General features: G+C 37.1%; 2 protein-coding genes across 4 annotated transcripts in view; both read left to right on the top strand.

Annotated features, from left to right (window-relative positions):
- INTU (inturned planar cell polarity protein) overlaps positions 1-13175 on the top strand; it is a 57940-nt gene extending 44765 nt beyond the window's left edge. The window contains exons 10-17 of one of the 3 annotated variants that reach the window (XR_007507839.1): positions 901-963; positions 3181-3402; positions 3978-4400; positions 4944-5041; positions 5780-5969; positions 9853-10007; positions 11995-12653; positions 12688-13174. Coding sequence is in view for 2 of the 3 variants with exons in the window: in XM_049815392.1 (XP_049671349.1) it covers positions 901-963; positions 3181-3402; positions 3978-4400; positions 4944-5041; positions 5780-5969; positions 9853-10007; positions 11995-12106 (1263 nt within the window). In the remaining variant the exon portion in view is untranslated. Of the gene's footprint in view, positions 1-900; positions 964-3180; positions 3403-3977; positions 4401-4943; positions 5042-5779; positions 5970-9852; positions 10008-11994 lie in introns of all 3 variants that reach the window. The other 2 variants (XM_049815392.1, XM_049815390.1) reach the window with 2 other exon arrangements.
- A 1045-nt stretch (positions 13176-14220) lies between these two features.
- SLC25A31 (solute carrier family 25 member 31) lies at positions 14221-24489 on the top strand. Its single transcript, XM_049815574.1, is given in 9 exon segments — positions 14221-14280; positions 15464-15650; positions 16813-16940; positions 19416-19493; positions 19495-19534; positions 20832-20986; positions 21243-21377; positions 22012-22017; positions 24323-24489. Coding segments are annotated over 9 exon segments (945 nt in total). The 3' UTR covers positions 24479-24489.
- The last annotated feature ends 1701 nt before the right edge of the window (positions 24490-26190 follow it).

The raw sequence follows: 26190 nt of genomic DNA on the forward strand, positions 1-26190 counted from the left end.
AGCACCACTTGCTGTGCATGCTCTTTACTGTGCTGTATAGGACAGTGAGGTGTAAACATATTGAAATTTCAGTTTTACTTCCTAATGAAAGAGCTTTCTCAAACTCATGTTCCAGAAAAGTTATTGTAAAATTATATTCTTTATAGGTATATTATAATTGAGCATAAAGATAACTTGTTTGATCACATATTTAGCATAATAATTTGGGACATACATAATCTCAAAAGATACTTAATGATTCTTAAAACCTAAAATGCAAGGTAGGCAGACATGCAGTCCATCTTGCAAAAGAATACAAAAAAAGAATCGCTGTACTAAACAACGTGGATGATTATTTACAGAAAGCATTGTTTATAAGGTGTAGTTTATTGCATCAAAATTGATTGCACCCACTTAATTTAAAATACACTATATCCACCTAAAGATAGTGTTACTAATCTGAGAGCACTGGGCATCTAGATTAAAAGATCAAGGAATGGGTGTATTTTGGGTAAAATGTCATATACTGGGGAAAAAATGCTTTGACTTGGAAGTTTTACTCTAGGAGGGCCTCTGGTGTCAATAGTTATGCTTCATCCACTTTGCTGTTAAGAACTCTGAGGATTAGCATATCCTAACAAAAAGTTTATGGACAAATAAGAACTAAATAGGAAATCTGTTATTTTGAGCTGAAAATTGTTAGAGAAAATCAGTGACATGAAAATCAATAATAGAGGCTAAAAACTTGGTATTTTACTTAACTGTTCAGTATTAAGAGCCGTACTGATAATAAGAAGTAGTCAAAAATGAAAGTATTGAAGAAGATACTGGTTACAATTGACTGGAATTAGTTCATTTGTACTTTGGTAAACAAAATAAAAATTCTGAATTAAAAATTATACCATGCTTTTTTCCCCACAGTCCGAAGATTATTACGACATGAGAAGATTATATATGATTATGGGCTCTTGTCTCTTCTACAAGGTAGTATTAGTGATTAAGGCCTAAAGATTAGGAAAATGCATCTGGAAATCTAACCCAGTCATGGAGTAACTCTTTTCAGAAACTTAAAAATATTTTAAAAATGTATGATTGCTTTAAATGTGTATTTCTAGTAACAGACCTAAAACTCTAAACACCCTAACAGAAAAAATAGATGTCAGGAAGTGGTGTCTACTACATGATCAGTAAGGACAAAATACTTGTTTGAAATTGTCTCATGGGAATTTTGTGCTGTATGAACCAAGGATTGGAGAGAGACAGTAATAAGAAAGTAAAAAGAGTCAATTCAAGTGAGACTGTATGATATTCTAATAGGAATTTCTTTGTTCATTGCCTTTTTTTAATAAAGATAACAGGTGATCTATCTTTAATTTGTCTTTAAAGCAAAGACTTGAGAAATTGAATTGACAGCTTTTTTCACTTTGGCCTCATTTGTAAATTTATGTATCTTTATTATATGTAGAAAATGTGTGTATTCAACAGTATAAAGAGAAAGATAACAGCCTTTGTTTTAATGAAACTTACATTTTAAGGATTTTTGTCATGCAATTTTTCTTTTTGTCTGCCTGGACTTCAGTAAGGCCTTTGACACTGTCTCTCGTGGCATACTGCTTGAGAAGCTGGCGTCTCATGGCTTAGACAAGCGTACTCTTTGCTGGGTAGAAAACTGGCTGGATGGACGAGCCCAGAGAGTTGTGGTGAATGGAGTTAAATCTAGTTGGTGGGGGGTCACAAGTGGTGTTCCCCAGGGCTCAGTACTGGGGCCAGTTCTGTTTAATATCTTTATCAATGATCTGGATGAGGGGATTGAGTGCACCCTCAGTAAGTCTGCAGATGACACCAAGCTGGGAGGGAGGGTTGATCTGCTCGCGGGTAGGCAGGCTCTACAGCGGGATCTGGACAGGCTGGATCGATGGGCCGAGGCCAATTGTATGAGGTTCAACAAGGCCAAGTGCCGGGTCCTGCACTTGGGTCACAACAACCCCATGCAGCGTTACAGGCCTGGGGAAGAGTGGCTGGAAAGCTGCCTGGCAAAGAAAGACCTGGAGGTGTTGGTCAACAGCCAGCTGAATAGGAGCCAGCAGTGTGCCCAGGTGGCCAAGAAGGCCAACGGCATCCTGGCCTGTATCAGAAATAACATGGCCAGCAGGAGCAGGGAGGTGATCGTGCCCCTGTACTTGGCACTGGTGAGGCCGCACCTCGAGTCCTGTGTTCAGTTTTGGGCCCCTCACTACAGGAAAGACATTGAGGTGCTGGAGCATGTCCAGAGAAGGGCAACCAAGTTGGTGAAGGGTCTGGAGCACAAGACTTGTAATGTGCGGCTGAGGGAACTGGGGTTGTTTAGTCTGGAGAAAAGGAGGCTGAGGGGGAGACCTGATCGCTCTCTACAACTGCCTGAAAGGAGGTTGTAGCGAGGTGGGTGCTGGTCTCTTCTGTCAGGTGGCTGGAGACAGGAGGAGAGGAAATGGCCTCAAGTTGCGGCAGGGGAGGTTTAGGTTGGATATTAGGAAAATTTCTTTACTGAGAGGGTTGTCAGACATTGGAATAGGCTGCCCAGGGAAGTGGTTGGGTCACCATCCCTGGAGGTGTTCAAAAAGCGCATAGACAAGGCACTTCAAGACATGGTTTAGTGGGTTAATGGTTGGACTCAATGATCTTGAGGGTCTTTTCCAACCTAAATGATTCTATGATTCTATGATTTATGCTGGTAGTGTTACGAGACTAAACTATTAGCACAAATGGAACTGCGGAGTATCTACCATGACACCATTTTAACTGTTATGCCCTTAGTGCTAGAAAAGTGTTGTACTATGTATCTTTTCTGGAAATTTTATTAATTCCGATGGAAGCTCAGTGTTTTTGGAGAGAGAATTAAATGAGAATTAAAGCACCTTAACTCTGTAGCTGTTTTGCAAGCTGTTAAAGCCATGCATTTCCCAGTTTGACTTTGATAACGTGCATATATCCTGATGTTTTTAATTTGTTTATATTTCAGTATTTTGATTCTTCAGGCGTGATGCAAAAGCTCAGTGTTATCTGGTGTAGAACTGTATATCAAAAAGACAGTCTCTGGCCAGAAAGCTTACAATCTCAATGCATGTGGAGCATGGATATCTCTATATGAAAAGTACTCTTAAGTGATGAGTGGTGGTGTTGTATTTCTAACTGAATATGCTTCCTTTTCTGTGTTTAATTAAGGGTTACTTGATTGGTAATCACTTGCCAAAGGAAGATCTTATTGATATAGGTTTATATTGTCGGCACTATTGTCTGTTACCCTTGGCAGCAGAGCAGAAGATTGGTCAGTTAGTGATATGGCGGGAAGTATTTCCACATCATCATATCCAGCCGTGTGAAGTTTCAAGTTTTACAGGATACAGGGAACCTGAAGCAAGATACTTTTTACTGATAGTTGGCTTGGTAAGTTAACATTTGCTGTATGCCTGTTTTCTGATGCTCTGTTTTGCTGTTGTGTGTTGTCTGCTGTTCAGTAAGGTAACACTTTCCATGCATTTTATAGTAATTTTACAAAATATTTGTATTATAGTTGTTTCATGGGATAGAATTTCTCAGAGAGTAGCTTTATTTATACATTTGTAAAGCTTGCAAGTTTAAGTATAAATTCTTGCTGGTTTTATGCCTTTTCACTTTGATTGAAAATGTTTTTACTTTCATGATCTTGTATTTTCAGACAGCTCATTTCAGAAATGTGTTTGTGGGGGTTTTTTAAATGTGGACTTTTTTTAAAGCAAACAACTAATGAGTTTGGAAATGATAGCTTTTACGCTTGCATCATTAATCTAAATAACATGATAACAGAAAGAACTCCTTGAACATGATTTGATTAGAAAAAAATAAGTAACTCCTCTGGAGATGAGGAAGGAGTGTTATAGATAGTGCTGTATTTTGCCCAAGTATCATACGAGACGTAAATATAATACAGCACATACTGTTTATTAAACCAAAGGCTAATGTTGCTTCCTCCATGTTTACAGAGACACTTTATGCTCTGTGTCCTGCTAGAGGCAGGAGGCTGTGCATCAAAAGCTATTGGAAATCCAGGACCAGACTGTATATATGTAGATCAGGTCAAAGCCACTATACTTCAACTGGAAGGAATAGATGCCGGCATAGAGGAAAGGCTAGATTCTCCTTCCATTCCACCTTTATCTTGTGCTGACTGGTTCCTTCCTGCAACATGTGACAAACTGGAGAGCTTGACCACCTCACCCATCCTAAGCAAGCTACAAAACACTTCCAAATCAGTAACTACTCCAGCAAGCAAAAGGACCCTATTTGGTGACTCTTCCTTAATGACGCGTAAGCCGAGCCCTACGAGAAACAGTGGAGGACCTGACCATTGTAATGAAGGTCCTGCAGAAGATGAAAGCAATAATCCACAATCTGGAGTGGATCAGGTCTGAGAACAAAGACAAAGAGAATTTATAAGGTTCTGGTGGGCTTGGAGGGGGTGGCAATTCTTTTAAAAACTCAAGTAATTTTTTTTTTTTTTTTTTTTTTTTTTTTTTGTATACTGTAAAAGAATAAGAGCCCCTGGATTCAGTAGAAAATACTTTGTTGCCTTGGGAAGCTTGGGTCAGCCTCAGCGCCATCACATTTTATTATTTTATCATTGCTTGTAAATATTTGGCTTTTTCACATGACTAAAATGGGCACAGCTGCATTGGAATCAGCAGAAATAATTGGAGACTATCCCCAAAATAATAATGGTGTAAATATAAGTGATCAGAACAAATTGCTGTAAAGTTGTACAACTGCTTCTAACCCATTTTAGTCTAAAATAGGCTATAAAATACATTTATATAAGTTGATGCAACTGTTTGAGCCTTTTGAAAAAAAAGCTACATTATTTTCTTCTAAGTAGGTGGTTTGTTGGTTTGATTCTGTTCTTTTGTTAGCTGTGTTTTCTCTGTTAATTTGTCTATCTGCTTGTTTTTCAGACCACTAGAAAAAAAAACACCCTACCAAATCCATTTCATTTAGGAAACCTCAAAAAGAACCTTTCAGAGAAAGATACAGAACTTCTTAATGCTATCAAGTAAGAAATTTTCTTTTTATCAAGTATTTCATTTTTAAGGCCATACTTGGATCTTTTTTTGAATATGCGCAGATCACAGAAGTTCCTGCATAATTTTGTTCTAACCAAAACTTTGCTGTACAAGGATTCTCAAAAGCGAAGTTCTTAAATGGAGAGCTTAATTAGAGAAGTTGACTGTTTCTCAAGAATATGTCAGTAGAATGTATGCACATGCCCCACATATATGTGACCTTGGAAGTTCAAATAAAAGAGTTTTTGGCCCACAAATATACCTTGTGCCTCCCTGGTACCTCTAGGAAGGTGTACAAAGGACGAAGAAGCCGTGTTCTTCCCAGTTCCCACGTGTTGCTTGTGATGGCAGTCACTGTGATGTTTTGTTTGAGCTCTAAAAAAAGCTTTCCTCCCGTGCTGCCCCTCCCCCCCCCCCCCCCAAGCTTTTATTTCTTCTTTCCTTTTTTTTTGGTGAGAAATTTTGAGAATGCAAGTGCAATACCTAACTTGTACCATAGTTTTTTGGTTTGTGTTTGGGGTTTTTTTAATTGAGTATTGACAGTCCAAATTAGCAGGATTTCCTTGGTGTAGAAATAGGCACTTTTGGAATGTCTGTATCCATTTTTGTACTCTGTTGTAGGTAGCAGAAAAACAAATCTGTCTTAAGAAACAAAAGTATATGTTGTTTAACTGAAATTTCTTTCAAAATTATTTTAATATTAATTGAATTGTCCTGTTTTTTTTAAGGTTGACATCTGGTCCTGAGAATACCCTCTTCCACTATCTATCTTTGGAAACGATGCAAGGAATCTTTATTACTCCAACTCACAAAGAAGTAGCACGGCTCGGTGGCTCCATCCACCCTCAATTAATTGAGAATTTCTACCGTTGCTGTCTTTCAATTCGTTCTGTTTTTCAGCAGTCCATGAGGAAAGAAGTATGGAAGCTCTGTCTTCTGTTTTTCTATTTACATTCTCAACTCAGTATTTCAAGATTGTTTTCACTCCACTATTTAAATAGTTCACTAGCAGGTGTATTTGCATGTGTGTGGTTGTTTTTAAAGCTCTATGTTTTCACTGTTACGGGCAGGTTCTTTCTCTGACCATCCAACCAAGTATGCATACCATTATGTCTCGGTCTCCCACCAAAAATGCCCTCAAAATAAATACTCTGTGTCTCCAGTATAGTATTTTCTTACTCTTGTTTTGTATTAGGACTCTTCTTTGTAACTTAGCAAAAAGTTTCATGCACTGGGTTCAAGAACTGTAAGTAGCAAAAGAGAGGGTTTCAGACTGGTCGCAAAATAGGGGTTTTCAGATTGGCAGCAAAAGGAAATTTAGACCCTCTGTTTTTCATGGAAAATGTTTCACATGAGCAGTGACAGTGTGGTCTCCCCTCACCATGCTGTTAGCATGTCTGAACAGGGACCTGAAGAGGGACTCTACGTTGTTCATTCTTAGTTGTCTTTTGTCTCTTTGCTACCCAAGATTGCTTATAGATTTGCCATTCACTAATGTCTGTAATCGTTTGGTCATATGGATATTGGTCTAAAAGAAGACTGGCTACAATGATGGATTGCTTTTAACTGTGCTGCCAGATCTCTTGGATTTTAGTTTAGGTAGGGTGCCAGGATAAGAAAGGCTTTTTCCCTTTACAATGATACCAGTTCAAGCCTTGCTCTAGGCTTGAGCTGAAGCCTGATCATCCCAGCTACCAGAGCTTTATGTGGGTACTTGGTATTTAGATTAGACTTAAAAATGGTCAGGTCCGATGTCAGCAACTGTACTGCCTTGTGTTTGATTAAAAATTTCTGTTTACTCCAAATGATCCATCTGGAGTAAGATGGTAGTAGTAATGCAGAAACCTAAACAATAGGTATAAGAACCAATTTATGAGGTACTCCAGATCAGACACTCTGTGTTCTGTGCACACTTTTTTTTGCTAAAAGTCTGGTTCTTAATTGCAGAGTTGATTTTTATTGACATGAACCAAATTAGGATAACATTTAATCTCTATTAATTTTGTGACCTGTTTAATCCGTTCGGAAAAGAGAAATAATTAACTATAAACCTAAGTGGAATACTGTCTATCAGTTGAATTTTTTAAATCCTAAAGCGACAATCCAAGTGAATTAAATGAGAAATAGGAAATAACAGTAGAAATTGAATGAATGCAGTTTGCAAACAGCAGTATGATTTTTCTTAACGTTTTATTGAAGTTACATAAAAAGTCACTTCTGGTTAGACCGATGTGCCTTGTAAATTATGTAGGAATTTTTAAGTGTTAGAAAAGTAGGTTAATTTAGTGCATTGTTCTGTCAACTTCATATGACACTGGGGTTTGGCTGAGTAGGACTTTGGCAATGAGTCGTGTATTTTGGGCACTTCTGGTGGGACATCTAGAAGCCCAAAAGCAAGTAGAGAGAATACACAAATATTTCTTATCATCAAATTGCCTTTGGTTACAACTGTTAAATAGACAGTTCATAGTTCAAACAAACAAACAAAAAATTAATAAACCATTCAACCATTAGGTGTAGCTCATAAAAAGTGAAAAACTCACGGTTGAAAGTCAAAACTTCTGTTTTGGCCACAGCTACCTTGGCACATGCTTTCCTGGCTTGTTCAGATGTGAGTACAGTAGGCAGCAGCTGGGTTCATTCTGCTCTGACAATCAGAAATAATTGAACATGTGGTGCAGAACAAAGTTTCTGTTTTAGAGAAATTTGGGGTAGTTTTTGCATGTTGGCTCCAACAATTAATGCTGAAATTGGCAGGTTGCCTTATGGCATGAAGAAAATATAAAAGAATGAATAGAAGTTTTCCTTGTTCATAGTGCACAACAAAAAAGTTAAATGTAGAAATGTGCTATTATACTGCTTATTATTTGGTATCAGCTAAATATTGTTATAGTTTAGGATTTAGAGAATTGCGCCAGTAATGCAAAATTACAGTAAACCCATCCATAATTTGTTGTCTCACTTTTTGAGAACTGAAAATTTACAACTCCTAAATGTGTACAGAAATTTTTAATAAATTTTAAATTGAGCAAAAAAAGCTCTCTAGTCTTAAACCCTAAAATACATGTTGGTGTATGTGATAAGCAGCCCTGACCTCATTTGCAGCATCATCATCATCTTGGTATTTTCTTACCTTTAAATCAGAAGGAAAGACATTTTAATGCATATAGACCCTCATAGTTCTATCAAATATCCCCTCTTAATACATATTATTTTCTTGAGTATTTTCAGTATGAATAGCGTAGTGTAAGATGTGCTAAAATATAAACAAATACCAGCTTGGAAATTGCATTATAATTACCCCGATTTTGATGGAGAAGATTATTAGACTGAGTACTAACATATTCTTAAAGTCTTTTTCAGTACCAGTATTAGCAATAACAGGGTTTATAACAATTTTATGTACTAAGAAAAGATACAGGAGGGGTTAAGTCATCTGTTGTGAAATGGCTTCCACTCTATGAACTAGGAGTAATATAGAATATGCTTCATGAATTTATTCCAAAGCATGTTTAGGGAAATTTGAAATACATCTTCTCAGGCAAATAATAGACATTTGGTTTCTCAAATGCTAAGGTGTATTTCACTTTTTCTTCCACCATTTTTGAGAAATTAAGATAGTTGTGATGTTTTGTCCATCTTTTCTCTTCTAAATCTTCAGCCCCAACATCTTCAATACTGTAGGCAGATCAAAAGATGTAGTTTCTGCTTCTGCATGTGGCAAAGAGAAGTTCCTTGAGACTTTTTTCAAGAAAAGCTTTTCTTTCACCTTTGAAGCAACTGATGGGAACAGAAGTTTTATTGGCAGATCCAGAGATGCCCTCTCTGGCTTAGGAACTCTCTTAAGACAGATTTGTTTCAAAGGGATTTCCACTCCTGTTTCCATAATCTTATCTCACTTCTCATGCTTCAAAACCAAAAAAAGATTAAAAGCTTGTTTTTTCATTTTTACATAGACATTTACAAAAGAGTAATAAACTTCCTTTGACTTCAGTGAGAGAAGAGTTAAACTAGTGACAAACCCTTTTTAAAACTCCTCTTGTGTTTATCTCCATGTCTATTCTGATCTTTTTCCCCTCATATTTCTGGTGAAAGATACCATGACTTTATTGGACTCACAGGACTGTTGAGCACCAAGACAGAGCAAAGAGAGAAAAATAGTTTTTGTGCATGCAATTTGATCTTCTACCAAACAGGTACCAGGAGCTCAGTTAGAAACAACTGGAACTTTTGCAAGGTTTATTCAAAACCTTTGTGCAAAACATAGCCCTAAAAACTCAATGAAACATGAAAATGTATAGGAAATAAAGACGTCTTATGCACTCTTACTGAGTAAGAGCAAGAAAATGCTCTGAGCAAAGTGTTTCAACTGTTTATTTACAAAAGGAAATTCCTGCCTGGCCAAGTTTATTCAATAGACTTTTACTATCACAGTTCTTAATTAGGGAGGCACACAGAGAAAGATGAGAGGTTTAGCTGTTGTAACACACTTTTTAAAAGAAGCTGTACTATTTCAGATGTCTTATTAGACAAATAGTGTTCAGCTAGAAGGAAAAAAAAGAATCAAAAAAGGGAGCATGTGTCTACCTCCAAGCTGTATAACAATGGGAAGGCCTGTTGATGCCAAAGTAATAAAACTGTGGAGAAAAGAATCATGTAAGCAAGTTAGATCTTCCAAGTCTGCCTTTTTGAAAGCAGTATTATTCATAAGATATTCCTGAAGAAATTCCATAGTTATATTTGCTAGTGCTTATGTAAGAATATGTCATTGTATACTAACATTTCACCAATTGTTTTACAGAAAAAGAAAAAAGCAGCCAGTGGGATTTCAGAATTTAGTAAGGCAGCTGAGGACCTAGATCTGGTAAAAGAACATGGAGTTTTGTTTGAGTGCTCTCCTGATAACTGGACTGATCAGAAGAAACCACCACCAACAATGAATTACTGGGTTGTGGGGTGAGTTTAAACACATATGTATTTCTCCCAAAGTCTTCCATTTTGAATATATCGCTGTGTTCTTTAAGAATAAATTTAACTGTAGCACATGACAGAAATACTTGAGCTGACTGACTGAGGTAGCTTTGATTTGGGATCTGGGAAGTTGCACTGGTGTGATGTTCCACCTGCTGTAAAATATAGGTGTGTTAACTCAGGTGAGCACCGTGCCAGCATGTTAACACCACAGAGCTGGCATCCTTTGCAGTGCTGCACTGTGCTATGCAGACATGCTGATGTGCTGTAATCATATTCTTTAATACCCTGCACTTCCTTTGTGCTCCTCGCACTCCTTCTGATCTCTCCATTCCCTGCTCTGCAAGTCCATCCCACCTGTCTTGTCTCCATGCATAATGCTGATTCAGTGATACAAAGAGGTAACGTGAACAATTGTACTTGTTGGTTGATGGGGCTTTTTTTCATTGGGAAGATCAAATCAACCTACCAGACTATTTGAGATATTTTGGAAAGGGAGTTTTCTTCCCTCAATTTGCTTTCAAAGTTCTGCCATTATCATTGTAAATGAATTGTGGTTTGTGTTGTTATTTAAACTTAATTTTAAATAATTTTTTTAATGATGCATATAGTTATTACTACATAGCTAAGCCTGATTTGCATGCAGAACAGCATACTGCCCTAGGCAATAAATATTAAAAATAATAGATTTTCTGAAGTAATTAAAATCAGGTGCAATGAAAAAGTAGTATGTATCACTTCACAATTCAGAACGTATCAGATGTCGTAATTGTTTAAGTCCAGGTCAGTAAGCCCTGTTCAGTGGCCACTTCTCATATGTTATTCTTTCCTCCATCTGCTGTATTTTGTGCTGTCTAGATTTCGGCTGCAGTAGGCAGACAGTCATATTAAGGGTGGTCATTCTCAATAGGATGTTTCCTTGTTCTCTACATTCATCTTCTGTATTTGGTATTCCAATTAGATAAATAGAAACTAAAATGCAAATGCCCAGTTAAATGAAACCTATATGAAAAACAAATTCAGTATAGTCATGGAGTAAAAGGAAGATAAACGATTATGCTTGATTAATTTATTAAGTTGGATTTTTCGACTAGTTCAACTATTGCACAAATAGGAAAGAAAATGGCAAAATACATTTCTGAATATGGCATAAGAACTTTTTTCCGATAGAATGAGAGGAAACATCATCCACAGGTAATTATATTAGCCAGGAATAATAATGTAGAAATACTCTAACAGAGCTTTTGTTCAACCTGTTTGCCTTCAAGTTAGACGTTTAAAAAGAAAACAATTGTTTCCCACCACGAACGTACATAACTCCAGTTTGTCTGCTATCCTTGGGTCTGGAAAAATCAAGATCTTTAATTTAAACGTCTAAAAGTGTTTGCACTGATGTTGCTATCTTTTAAAAAATAATTTTTCATTCTGCATTATCAAACAACGTGTTAAACCAAGGGTAGTCCATTAGTATTTGCAGAGGTATATGCTATGCTATAATGCTACACACAGTTATGCACAAGTATTAACAGCTTTCCTATTTTGGCTCTTTCCCTGAAAGAGCTTATTAGCTTAACATGTGGGAATGTACCTACCTAGATGTATTAAGTGTAAAAAAATCAGTGCATATATGAATACTGGGGCTTGCTCCCAGGTAACTTGATTGCAGCTTGTAGCCTGGAAACTTGGATGACTGCAAACACACCAGTACCATACAAATAGACCCTGAAAACCTGAAGATTTTTTTCCATACATAGTGTGGAGAAAACTGAGCAGAGAATAACTTGATTTAAAAATCTGATGTATTGAGAATAGTAAGATAATGCAGGAGAGCCACAGACATTTGCTAGCTGTCTTAAACAGCAGTTGTTCTTAACATCTTACTGAAACCTCAGAGTACAACCAGAATATATCAAACAAAGAAAAAGCTAACACCTATGATGATTTTTTTTTCTTTCCTTTCCTTTTTTTCCAGGAGACTCATTCTACATCCAAAACCTCAGGAGTGTTATGTCTGTTTTCATGACTCAGTCACAGAAGCTGCTGTTGAACTGGCCTTTAAACTGTCCTTCGGATTAGCTACATAGATGAGTCTCTTGAACATTCAGCCATCCTGTGGGGTGTTGTCATCTTTTTAAAGTACTTCAGTATAAAGAGAAATTAACTCAATTGTGGTGCCAAACCATAATGTATCTTTCAAATGCTTAAAAAAAAAAACAAAAAAACCCCCCAAAAAACCCCAACAACAACAACAACAAAACCACAAAAAAACAAAACCAAAAAAACTACCTTCTGGTAATGACACAGGTAAAACTTCAGTGATGATTCTAATGATTTCATCAATTGAATACTTAAAAAGATTTCAGAGAACCAAAATTCTTATTTTTATTACTGTTGAATTATTTATCCCAATCATAACTTTTATTACATGAAAACATCACATAATTTGTACATTCACTGCTGTTCAGTGTGTATAATATGCAATGTAAAATGATAAGCTGATATCCTCAAAAGTATTCTCTGAATATCTGGCAACTGGTGATGGAGTTAAAAAAAAAAAAAAAAAGGTTTCCAATTAATTAAAATTTTGCACCTCTAAGGGCATGAAAAATCCTGAGTGTTTTCAGTAGTACTGTGTCAATAAAAAAAAAAAAAAAAAAAAAAAAAGAAAAGAAAAAAAAAAAAAAAGAAATCTTTTAGCCAATTCATGGCACTTAGCCACACAAAACTAATGGCTTATCATTTTTGCCAGTGTGGTCTCTTGCACACTTGAGCACTTGGTTGATGTTTTACTTGACTTGATGAGGTTCAACTATAAATAATACTTATATTTGTTAAAACACAATCTTGAAAGCCCAAAAGAAGATGGAAGACAGCGGGGTGATGGTTTTAAGACCTATGCCTGCACTCAACCAATTTTATATTGTATTCATAATTTCATAATAAAAAAATTATATTTGGCAAAGACCAGTAAAGTGTTAACTCAGTGTTTTTTAACTTAAGATATTTTCTCTTTTGTTTATTTAAACAATATTTATTTGGCTAGGTCTTCTACAAATTACAGCTGGCTATTACAAAAAATGTTATGTTACCTCCATATGAGGCAAGAGAAGGCAGTGTGTTTGCAAAATCAGAATTCTTCTGGAAAAATCAGCTTTCCTACAAATTGTTACAATGTTTGTAATCTACAGACCAGCTGCTTCCAAAGCTTTTTTTTTACTGAATTTTAGTTTAAAATGTAAGCTTTTGGGGGCAGTCTTTGTACCCTCAGCCAGCTTATTTAGATCTGGTCATCTGCATAGCATTTCATCATGTTCTATATCAACAGTGCATTTTTCCCCCCTTTCTGCTGTTTCTACTTGCTTTTAATGAGTGCTTTTCATAAAATGCATTACTAAAGTTGCATTTTAAACAATGGGATCAAAAAGTTTAAGTATTCAGGAAAGTAAATTCAGTTCCGTAGGCTCTCATGATGAAATCTATAGATCTTGTTTTCACTAGTAAATTGCACGGTTTAGAGTAGTTCTAAAATAGTCAATCAAATGCTTTTAACTGCCCACTCTCACAGAGGGATTCACAGCTTGTCTTGAATCACTCAACAGTTGTTTTAATTCCCAGCAGTAGAAGTCTTAGGCCTGAAGTGTAAGCATATGATTGCAGGTTTGTTAATCGTCTGTCTCTAGAATTTATGGTTCCTAGAAGATGAGACAGAGTATTTCAGTTTGAGATTAAAACTGATTTAGATTTGTTCCCCATCTGTAAATCAAGTGGTGTGAGATTTACTCTGAGATATAAAAAATTGTGTAATAGTATGGATAACATCTGAAAAGCACCTTTTAAAAGTCTAAAATATGTGGGCTTTGAATATTAAATTTCATTGTAGATGGAAGAAGTAACATAGCAAAGCAAGGAGTCTTTGATGCAGTGCTTTCAGCAGGTTTAACAGCTTTTACAGAACCTGTATGTATGTTTCTGCACATAAGTGTCTATCTGTATGGAAAAGGGTAATTTTGCTGATGTTTGTCTCTTGTTTCAGTCTTCTAGAGGTCGGGTTTGAATGCTAAAAAAGACAGTTGAATGCTTTAAGAATAGGACAGCTAACTTTTATGTAGATCCTTGTGTTTAGTCAGACCTAGGTTACTCTGCTGCCAGCGTAGTGTGTTAAACTGTTGACTCAGCTGGGACAAACACAACTGAATCAATGCAGAAGAAACAGTGTGAATATGCAGATGTGCATGGAGAAAAGAAGAACCGAAGGAAGGTGGGACTCCTTTGGTACCAATCAGGTATTTAGATTGGCTTGCTCCTTCACAAGAAACTGTACCTGAAACAGAATTACGGGCATCTGAGTATGGTACAACTTTTGTACTCAAACCAGTGTAGTTCAGCAACAAAACATGGCAAAATTTGCATTAATCATGTTGATACTACACTTAAGGAGATTTTTACTGGTTACTTTGTTAGTCAACTGAGCAGAGACTGTATTTTGCAGATTTGTAAAGAGTATGTTTTAAAAGAACCCCAAAGGATGATACGATTTCATTTCCTACAGAACACAGATTTTTATCAGGTATCTTTGATACAAATCTTGTAGCTTTGTAACTTTGAGGAAGATTATAGCTGTGAATCGATGTATAGAATTAATGTCAAGAGGAATAGATACGGGGAAGCTACTAAAGGAGTTAAAATGGTAGTAGTAAGGCTCAAGAGATAAATTTTTTTGCCTTTAAATTATTGTTTAAAAAAGTATTAGCAAAGCAATGTGGTATACAACAAATCAATGGAGTATCAGGGTTAAAATTACTCATGTCAAGAGAATGCAAGAAACAAAAGTTATCATTTTAAAACCTCAACAAAAACCATGGTGTTTCATGCCTTCATTAGTCATGAAGTCAGGAGATGCAGGGGAGGTAAAGCAATTAAAAAAAAAATGCTATCAGCAATCTAGAAGGAATTGGTACATCTGACCTGCAATGGAATGGGTATAATTAACTTGTCTGAAGTTCATTTATTTGTCATATATCATGTTTATTAACTCATAATTCAATATGATCAACAACTACCCTTTGTTACCTGGTTTTCCAGTCTCTAGTTGCTGATCTGGGGAGAGGGGCCAGCTCCCACAGCTGACAGCAGCTTCTGGAAAGTTCCTGAGGTCTCTGGAAAGCTTGCTGCCTGCAGCTCGGAGAGGGTGGCACTGCCTGGAAGGGAACAGATCCGTGTAGTAAGAGCAAATGGCGCAGTTTCTGGGCCTGGAATGGTGGGGGGACAGAGGCGGCTCAGCTCCTGGGTACCCCAAGACCATCAACTTTTTATTTTTGAGGAAAAAGAAGCCAGTTCGGTGCCCACCAACCACGTGCTTTTTGGGAAGAAGAGGAACCGGCTGGGGGGCGGCCAGGGCGGTGCCGTGCGCCATGGCGGACCCGCAGGGTGAGGACCCCTAGGACCCCTTCTCCTTCGGGAGGGACCTGCTGGCCAGTGGCGTGGTGGCTGCTGTCTCCAAGATGGCGGTGGCGCCTGTCGAGCAGGTGGAGCTGCTGCTGCAGGTGCAGGCCTTGTCCAGGCACATCTGGACAGACCAGCGGTACAAGGGCATGGTGGACTGCTTCGTGCACATCCCCGGGGAGCAAGGTAGGGACACCCAGCCACGGCCGCCTCTTCCCCTGGGATGCTCCCCAGTCCCCGCGTCTTGCCTTCTTCCTCCCAAACCTTGTAAAAAAATCTTTTAAAAATGCCTTTGAAACGACGGCGATGGAGCATCCATCGTGAGCTGTGGGCACTCAAAGGAGTACAGATACCAGTGGAGGAGGTGGTGAGGAGGGGGTTACTGCTGGGTACGTCCCCACAGGATTTTTTTTCGTTTATTTGGTAGTGGCAAAGTCATGCTCATTGGTATTTGTGGACAGCATAAAATACCCTTAAAGTTTTCCTTGTGATACTTTTACAAAAGCACTGTTTATTTGGCATCCTCAATGTGTAGGAATGCATGATCAAAATAAGAAATGAAACCCCAGTTTTGAGTTTTCTTTGTCCTTAAGGAGTCTTTGCCTTCATTCCTGGTAACACAAGAAAATTAGTAAGTTGAATGAAGAGCATGGCTACACATTACAGAGATCACGTTGTTGTCACTGCTTAGTAAAGTTGGTAACATGGCCAGACAGCCCAATGTCTGTGAACATCCTCATATACTTTTTTTTCCCCTCCCAATCCACATAAGATTTGCTCCTGCACTACTTCCTCAGTTCCATTTAGCTTCTTATACATTTATCTTAGTGTCCAAATGGATCCTTTCTTTAATTTAGAAGAAGAATATAATTACAGAAGTGCTACCAAGTTTCTGATGCCTGCATAAACCGTTTGTCATTGCTATAATATGGAGTGCGAGCACCCCCTATGGAAGCGAAAATGCATAGGCAGGCTACTTCAGGAAAATCATTTCTGTACAGTTCTGTGAAATACTCTTCTATTCTGCAGTTTCCAGAGGTATCTCTAGTCTTAGAAATGTATGAGGTAAGGAAGCTGACAATCTTACCTATTTCTCAGCGTTATTTCATGTACAGTTTTACATTTTCTTATGCTAACACCAAATGCATACATCTGTTGGTAAGTGTCAGAATAAAGCCAGATTTCCAGTACCAAAAGTCTGAAAAATAAAGGACCTGAAAAGGAACATTTGTGGCCTTTGTTACAGCTCATACTGAAGTAGAAACAAAAGAAGGAATACTGTATAATATACTTGGTGTAGCATAAACTTTGGAAATGTTATTTTAAAGATCTGTTTCTTTTTCTGTAGGATTTTTCAGCTTTTGGCATGGCAATTTGGCAAATGTTACACGGTATTTCCCAACACAGGCTCTAAACTTTGCTTTTCAGGACAAATACAAACAGATTTTTATGTCCAAAGTGGATGAAGAAAAACAGGTAAATAATCTCTTGCATGTTAGTTCTGTTTAATAAGCAAACTAGATCTGGTTGAGAGCTGTGCAGTTCTTTCTCTCAGCATGGTTGGTAATTAATGGTGGTATATTGATAAGGTTTTGTAATGAGCTTATTTTATAACAGGAGGAAGAGCGAGCTCAGCTTAATGTGTAGCTTATTGTTGAAGGTAATGGAATCTGGGGTTTGATCTTTAATGATTAATGACTTTGTGAGGTGCATGTAAATAACTGCTTGTAACTGCAGTCAAATTTTTTTTTGTTCAGGACATAATTATTTTGGAGTTAATTGATGCAAGTATTAGGATGGATATTAAAAATCTTAGACTCGGACATCTACATTTCTGGGCTTTATCTAAAACCACAAATTACATTCTCACAGTTCAGATTGCATTAACATGTTCTCTAGTCTCAAAACCCTTTATGTTTGTAATTTCACTTATATGAAATTACAGCTGCTTTTATTTTAATATATGAAGTTCTTGGGTAGTATCCCTCAAGCAGGAGTCTCTCATTTTAATTTTTTTCACATTATTTTCTTGATAATTATTAGCATGTAAGTGTCAGAAAGAACTTACAGATAGTAAAGCACATATTACTGCTGTGGATAAGTAATGCTTCACACTGAAAACTGATTTCTTTCTACATGTAAGGCTAGAAACATACTTATCAATATTTAATGCATTTTAAGAACTTAGTTTCGTACAATGCACCAGAAAAGTAGCAGTTTTAGGGTATAGCTCCAAAAGGCAATTAAACTTTTGGGCTATGCTGCTTTACCTTGCAATTCTGTGTACTTGGGGAAGGTCCCTTAACTTGGATGGATTGAAAGACATAGAGGTCTACACCCATAGAATTAATTACAAGAAATCTTGGTCTCGATGTGAAATGTTGATATTGGCATTTGACAAATTACATAAAATTCATATCAGAATGAAAAATAAGTTCTTCATATCTAATTTGTTTCATGTGAAAATAGCTGGAAAATCTGTTTTATTTGTGTCTGTCTTAGGTTATCTGTTTTAGGATTTCTTTGGTTAGGTTTTGATAATTTAAAGAAAAATCCAGTGTTCTGTGCTCTCTCTTGCTGACAGTTTTTTACTGCAGTGCCAGAAACTTTTCTTGCCACAGGCTTTTCTGGTGGTGCTGACCAGGAGAAATGCTGTCAGTCATTAAAGTTTGATTAATGTCCTTGTATTGCATGCAAATTCTTAAGCAGCCCTTTTTCAATTACAGTCACTTTGTATGTAAAGAGTTTAAGGTTGCTCTTTTCTTTCCTTACAGTGGAAAAAGTAAAACATGCATGATGTAAATAACCGTGTTTATAGTTCTTGAAATCTCCTTTCCATCTCCTAGAAGTGTTTCCAGATGGCTTACATGTGTATGAGCTTGTGACTCAAATTTTAGAAACATTCCATGAATAGCAATCAAGATTAATTTCTTTAGAACTATAGTGTTTAGCAGAGTAGCATGTCCATTGTTGGAGCTCAGGGTGTTTGGATGCTTTTTTACATGTTTTGTGCAGAATAGAAAATGGGAAAGACAATATGGTTCCATGCATTAGTTTTTACTTAGCTGGGTTATCTTTAAAAAAAATACTAATGACTAAAACCTTTAGATTGTGGGAAGTAAAGTGCAAAGGAACTTCTGTTAAAGAAGACAGGCTGTATCTGTGTGCCAGACACTTGCTATTGAAGGTAATACTGTCACAGTCAAGCATCTTCATATTGCAGCTGCCTCCTCTCAGGCTTGCTAGCAAGTTTATGCAGCAACATGAGCTAAGGCAGGTTGCAAAGCCTTCTGTAGAACTGATAGAATATTAGGGCAGTTAAGCTATGCTGGACTCCATACTACTACAGCTCTACTGTTGCTGTTACTGAAGCAGCAAATAAGAAGTCATTTTGGGTACATCTACATGGTCTGCATTTACTACACAAGATGTACCTGTGATGCCGTTTAAGTCAACCGAGCTATGTCAGATATCGCCACGTAAAAATGTTACGCAAAATGTTTCTTCTACTGTGATTAGCTTTTTCTTGTTTGGTAAATAGTATGGGCCACAGTGACAGTAAGTACTTTGATTTATGTTTCCCCATTTCCCCATCATGGAGAGTTGATGCATAATTGTATCAAGTTGATACACAGACCAGTTGTTATGAAGGACTGGTATACATGAGAAAGATGTTATCTGCTATCTGGGTCACAGGAGCACCATATAATTCAGAAGTTGAAAAAAGAAAATAGCTTATAAATATTTTTTAATAAATGTAAGAATAACCAGGGAATCTTTACAAGTTGAAATTTCAAAATACCCCAATATAGGTCTTACTCTGAGACTGCCATGTTTCTTTATTATTTTGTAAATAATGCATGGATTAGATAGCTCTTACTCTGCATGCTTTAAGGTTTTGTTTAGTATCTACAACAAAGGTCAGTGTATACAGCAATTTTTGTGTTTCAGTTCTGGAAATGGTTTTTGGCAAAGCTGGCTTCTGGCGGAGCAGCAGGAGCAACATCCATGTGTGTGGTATACCCGTTAAGACTTCACGCGAACTAATTTAGCTGCTGGTATTGGGAAAGGTAGTGAAATCTTTTAAATGGCAGTTCCAGTTTTATCTGATGCGCCTCAGGTTGTTTCTATTTACTTCATTTTAGAGGTAGACCAATATTCAACATTATTAGAATTCTTTCTATTACTTAAAAATGTACCATTGCACAATTACAAACTTAAAAGTATTAAGAAATGTAAGATCTTTATTGAAAAGGAGAGGATGAAGGTGAGTGAAAGAGGATTCTTTGGAAATAGTGCTATAGCATATCTCTCAAAGTTTTGTGGTTTTTTTTAGATTCTGTATGGAAAAGTTTAATGGAGTTTTGCCAACTCTTGATGCCATGAACTAGGGGAGTTTAATTTTTGCTGACCTATAGTTTTATGGGGTGTCATTTAAAGACCTAATGACCATCATTGTTCTATATCAAGAGTATCAACTGAAGATTTTCAACAAAGGTTTTGGGTAGTATATGTATCTAGATGTATGTTTCATTCATTCAAATAGATAAAACTGATTTCCTGAAAACCGTATGTGGAAGGCTTTGTAGCAGAAAGAAAGAAATCTCTGCTTTCTGTATTGTTGTTGGCTTTCCTGATTTGCCTATAACAGGACAAGTTAACTCTAGTTGCTGTCTGTGCTGTGCAGGGTTGTCCCCAGGAATTGGCTGCTTGACTCTACCTATTGCTTTCTGTGCCCAGTACTTGGGCCGAATTTATATTTTCATGATACCTTCAGCACACAAGAAGGTGTACAGTTTGAAGTTCTTTCAAAGATCGGTTTATTGCTTGCTGTGTTTTCACCTGTAGAGAATCCTAAGAGCTTAGGTGTAGTTACCTGTGGAATGCAGAAACAGATGAAGAATCTACAGATATAAAAAATGGATTTCTTTAACTTTGTCACAGTTTGTGGCTAGTGTTCCACTATAGGGGAAAAGCTGAAACGAGTAACACTTCTAATAAATTTGAGTATGAATAGGGGGGGGGAGGAAGTGAAAGCATGGTATTATTTAGAAAAAATTCTTTTCAGAGAGAGGGTAAGAGAATTCATACATAAGCACTCTGCTGAATGAGGACAATATTGGAATGGTAGTTATTTGACCGGAAAGTGTTTCAGCAACTGGATACCACTATCTGTTTGAATAAACTGTTCTCGTCCATCCATGTGTTTCGATTTCTTCTTTATGCTTCGTTCATAAGTGGAGGAAACAATGATCTACTGTTTTTCATATAATTTTGGTAAAGTGTTTCAGTCATGCAGAGTAGTTTGTACTAAAGAGAAGGGCTTCTGTAAAGCATAACCATGTGCATAAATTTCTTTTATATTAGGTGCTGCTGAGCGACAGTTCCAGGGACTTGGTGACTGTATTATTAAAATTGCAAAGGCAGATAGACTTACTGGCCTGTACCAGGGTTTTGGCGTTTCCATAAAGGGAATCATTGTATACCGAGCCTCCCATTTTGGGTGTTATGACACCACTCAGGTAGCTTTTACAAAGAAAAATGCATGTGTTTTAAATCTTTATCATATTTTAAATATTTATTATGAACTAATGAGGGTGCTAGTTACAGCTTTTGTCTTTACAGTTACTCTGGTCAATAGAGTGTATTACTGAAGAGCCAAGTAATTTCACAGTAGGATTAACAACAGAAATTATCAAAATTATACTTGATATCTGCTGGATTTGACATATATATTACAGAATTTGTACAGGTTTCCAGTTTTGTTTTATTTTGCAGGGATTATTGCCAAATCCAAAGCAAACTCCATTCATTGTTTACTTTTTTGTTGCTCAAGTTGTGATTACTTGCTCAGGAATGCTGTCTTACCCTTTTGACACTGTCAAGAGACACAGGATGATGCATGCAGGTACTGTCTAACTTACAATTCTTTTGTGAAAATTACTTACTAAATTTTTGAAGTTTAATGTACTAACTGAAGTGCTGTATAGCTTTACAGCAGGCAAAACTCTGTTCAGGGAAAAAAGTGGAAACATCTTCAGAAAGACAAGAAGAAAAATCCATAATGGTATTGTGGGAGTCTGGTAAAACAGTTCATGGCTTTGTGAGAGCTTTTAGTAGAAAGACAGCATCTGTTTTCTTTTTCCTACTCAGAAGCCAGATATTTAGAGTGAGACAGGTTTGTGGGTAGAATAATATCCTTTATTAGCCTAGCTAATGCAGTTAGAAAAATAATCTTTGTGGCACACAGCTGTTCTTCAGGTGTGAGGTAGAATCAGTAATCTTCAAAGCTCAGCACAAGCTGAGAATTACTTCTCAGCATGTGACGGATATGATAGTATATTATTAGCAATTAATGTTGGATCTTGTTGCTAGCTATTAGGTAATTTTACTAGGTGGTTCAGTAGCATTTGAAGTACATTTAATATGATAAATTCTTGCTGTGAAGATCAGCCTCAAACACAAAATCAAAACCCACAAAAATGCTCTTGAAAAATCAGGACCTTGTTCCCTGCATCCCTGAGGAGGTTTTGCCATATGATGATAGAAAGGAGTTGTTAGTTCCAAAGAAGTGTCTCTACGTTTTGTTTCAAGAGTATCTTCTTGTCTACCAGGATTCCAGAAAGTCAAAAGAAAATCAGAATAAATGCTGGCACAGAACTTGCTTAGGTGCTTTCAAAAAATCCCAGGGGATACTTAGATTCTTATGTAATGCCTGCATACCTCTGGTAATCTGTCCTAAATATCAGAAACCTTGAAGCTTACAGTGGGCAAACACCATTAGCACTACTGACTTCTTTTCAGACTAAATATGATTTCACTGTCTTCAGATTCTGCTTTATCTGCTTAATCAGCAGTAAGCCTACAGTTAATGCTGTCTTTATTCATAAGTGCTGTGCCTCTTGAGGCCTCATCAAAGAATCACCTGTATGTCTGGTAATTAACTTACCAGGAGGACAGAGAATAGAGAATAGCAAAAGATTATTAAAAACATACCTTATAATCATATGAAATAAGATAATGGGTCTACTAGCACAAAAGATGAGAATGAGAGGAGGTATATATGTTGTGGATGTATAAATATATTTAATGCGGTGTCCTTGTTTCATTCATGTAGTTCTAAAGCTTCACGTACAAATAAAGCTGATTACTATGATTTTTATCAATTTCTTACCATGACGCTTATTCTGGACCAAGAGGAAGCCCTGAATTAAATATAGCCACTTTTATTTCTTCAGTTAAAAGTATATTTGCCAAATAGGATAACAGTCTGAAATAATGAGCACAGTACAGTTACTGCTTTCTGTAAAGTTGACTTCTGTCAGCTAATCAGGAATAACCATTACCAAATATCCTTTCATTTGCATATATTCATGTTGATGCAAACCAAAATATTTTAAATGCTTTCTAGCTACGTTACTATGCTTTTTTTATATTGATTTATGTGAATATTTATCATAAATATATTTCTTGCACTTATTATGTTCAGGAAAAATCTATAGTGATCTCATACCCTGATTCCTAACAGAAGATGTAACAAAATATAACACTGTCTTCATCAGAAAATTCAAAGGTCACTTTATTAGCTGCAGAGTATATCACAAAGGCCTGAAGTAGGCAAGATTATCTTTCTGCCATTATAGACTCTAGAACCTTAACCTTGATATTGCAGGTGGACTGAAGATGTAGGTAATTTAAGGGAAATCTTCACCATTAAGTAAAAAAACTAGTGTTGTCTTTCCAGTAGAATTTCACATAAAGATATGGATTTTGGATTAATCTCTCAAAAGAAAAGTGTACTTGGTTTTTGCTAGTGAAGACAAAAATGAGTGCCAGTTCCTAATCCAGTCCTCAAATCCTGAAGAGACTGCAGTTCCAAAACAGAAACTGTCTGACAGTTCACCAAGCACATACACAAAAAACCGCTTTGTCAGATCTGTGGTGTTACTCAGAGTATCTGAGAGATTTGCTGTCGTCATTATGCTGAGTTCCACAGTGGGTAAGAGCATTTCCCAGGTGCTCTGCTGTGCAGAGAACAGCTACAACAACGTTCCTCTGGGCTGTCTCGACTCCGCTGTTGAAATTTTCAAACATTAAAGGAGTTGGTGTGATTTTTCAGTCATACTACACTTGGAAAAAGCTGAAGGGAAGGTTCAGTACTTTAAGCTCTGACTTGTCCAGAAATGGTCATATGCATGTACATGGACATTTGCTGCTTGTCATCCTTTATTTCCTTCACCTGTAAGCACTTAAAGCAAGTTTTAGTGAACATGGTGCTGAGGTCTCTAACAAATCCTCCTTCTTGTTTTGTTTTTGTTTGTTGAGCAAATTTATGCTCAGAAACAAGGTGGGCTAGATGAAAACTGGACAGCGCTCTTCCTTAGCCTTCCTATGTTTTTCCATTGTTGTGGCTGTCGAGACCTTAACATTTTTTAGAGGACTCTATTGATTGCTAATGAACTGAAATCTACTTGGTATAAAAATATTTCAGTGGTGCTAAAGAAGGAAGAAAATGAGCTGCGGAAGTTTTAATAGCATTGAAACCATTCAGAGCACCCTTAGGACTGGAGTGACCTCATTTAATTCCTAAGCCTTCTACTTGCCCAGTAAAGCTTAAAAGAAGTGTCAGAAGAAGGATCACAACCTTTCTAAATTTAGCTATTGGAACCAGCTAACAGAGCATTACATCACATAAACATTAGTTAAAAAAATCACTCCTTTGCAGAAAGTGAAACATAAAGAAAAAGTTCCTTAGTCTTCTTTACTAAAGAAAGACAAATTTTCCTGGGCATCTAAGTTTCTTTCTCAGCGCAGTGCAGTAATGATTTGTCCTTATTATTTGTGTGCAGAGCAGGGAGACTGAACGTCAGTCTAAAGGAACCACTGACTGCTTTATGAAAGTATACAATCGAGAGGGGCTTAGTGCTTTCTTCTGCGAAGCATTCTCCAACATCCTTTGTGGAACAGGAGGTGCCTTAGAGCTAGTTCTTTATGACAAAATTAAGGACTTTTGATGTTTCAGAGAGTTCAGGATCTGATTAAAATAGTGAGTGAACATCTATTGTTTGTACAGTGTTCACGACAGAATTCTCATTGTTTGCATAGCATATTTTTAGTTTAAATGTTATACAAACAATACTTTTAAGAAATTATTTGTTGGATGGTTTTGTGACTAAACATGTACTAAATTAAATAATTTGTTATGAGGGAACTAAAGAGCACTGTCTTCATTCAAGAAACAAATCCAAGAAAATACTTGCCTCTTGTTTAAAATTCTGAATGTTTCAATTTTATTCATGCTGAATGTTACACATCTTGAATTTTAAATTACGGCAGGTACATGAGTATGTTTGGGTAACAGTTTCCCTAGCCTGTCAGCAGAGCCCATTTTAAGTACGTGTACACACATCAGCAGTGCACTACTGCTTCTCCATGAACCACAGTAAAAAGAAAAAAAAATTTTCAATAGGGAAAGGAAAAAGCAGCCAAACCTTGTGGAACACTGATAACTTAGGGACCAAAGAAAGCTTTTAGGAGGCCTTTACTTCAATTGTTTGGTTTCAAAGAAATTAAGGCTAGCAGCATTCCTAATGTTTTTCCACAACTGTTAAGTTCACACAAAACCCTTAGCTCCTTGAGTGAGTACAAATATTTATTTGGTTTCTAAAATGTCAGATGGGATCCACAGGCCAAGAATTAGAAAGACTTGGACAACACCAGTTCCCAGATTGCTACGGTGACAGTAGACGATTGGGGGGGGGGGGGGGGATATGCTCAGGCAAGTTTGTGGCTAATCTGATCTGACTGAATTTTGTTCACACTCGCAGATCGGGTGTTATGACGCTGAAGCACACAAACAAGACTTATGAAATGCTTTAAGAGTTTGGTTTATGCTGCTTACGATCTCATCTCCCAACTCCTAACAGTCTTAACTCTTGACAAAGCAAATAAAAAGTCCGTTGGCGCTTTCTTGTCGCTATTCTGAATGTTTACACACGTCTCTGCTCCTGACTGCAGCCTGAAACTAGCTGGTTTGGTTGCCAGAAACAACACTGCAGTGGCAGCACGAAGCTGCGTACAGGCTGATTTATCCTGCTGAGATGTGAGACATGCCAGCATTTCTGCAGTGATGGCTTGTCCCCCTGCTGCAAGGTTGCACAATTTCTTCTGGGCCTGGCTTAGTAATGTTGCATAGCTACATTTGCATATAATCTCTTGGCCCAAGGTTTCTTTTCAGTCAGGAGTTAGCCTCAGGTGGTGCTGCAGAAGCAGGATGCTGCAATACCTTGAATCGCCAAGAACTGGTTTTGTAACAGGGAGTGAAGCAGCAGAAACCTGAGCTGGGATTTGTCTCCCTAGCTGCTGCAGGTGGGACTGGACCTGCTTTACCTTTCTGATCCTAATACTAGCACGGAAAATGAGGTGGTTAATTGCTTGTACGGAGAAATAGTAGCTGTGTTGCAAGTAACTCTGTGAACAGCGGCTTCTCTTGCTTGAGGTTTGAGAGGGAAACGGCATCTGTTGTCTTTACTAGAAAATTCTAGTTGTGATGTAGACCATTGAAACAATAACACATGGGGAAGATAATCAAAACTTGACAGGGATGTGAATCTAGTTTAGTGGTTTAGCACTTATTTTTAGTCTCTCCAGTGGAACAAGACTGAGCAGTGCCGTGCTACGAGCTGTGTCAGAAAGATGTCATTTTTAGAAGCAAATAAATACTTAA

The sequence above is a fragment of the Accipiter gentilis genome, chromosome 12 (genome assembly GCF_929443795.1).
Source record: "Accipiter gentilis chromosome 12, bAccGen1.1, whole genome shotgun sequence".
Lineage (NCBI taxonomy): Eukaryota > Metazoa > Chordata > Aves > Accipitriformes > Accipitridae > Astur > Astur gentilis.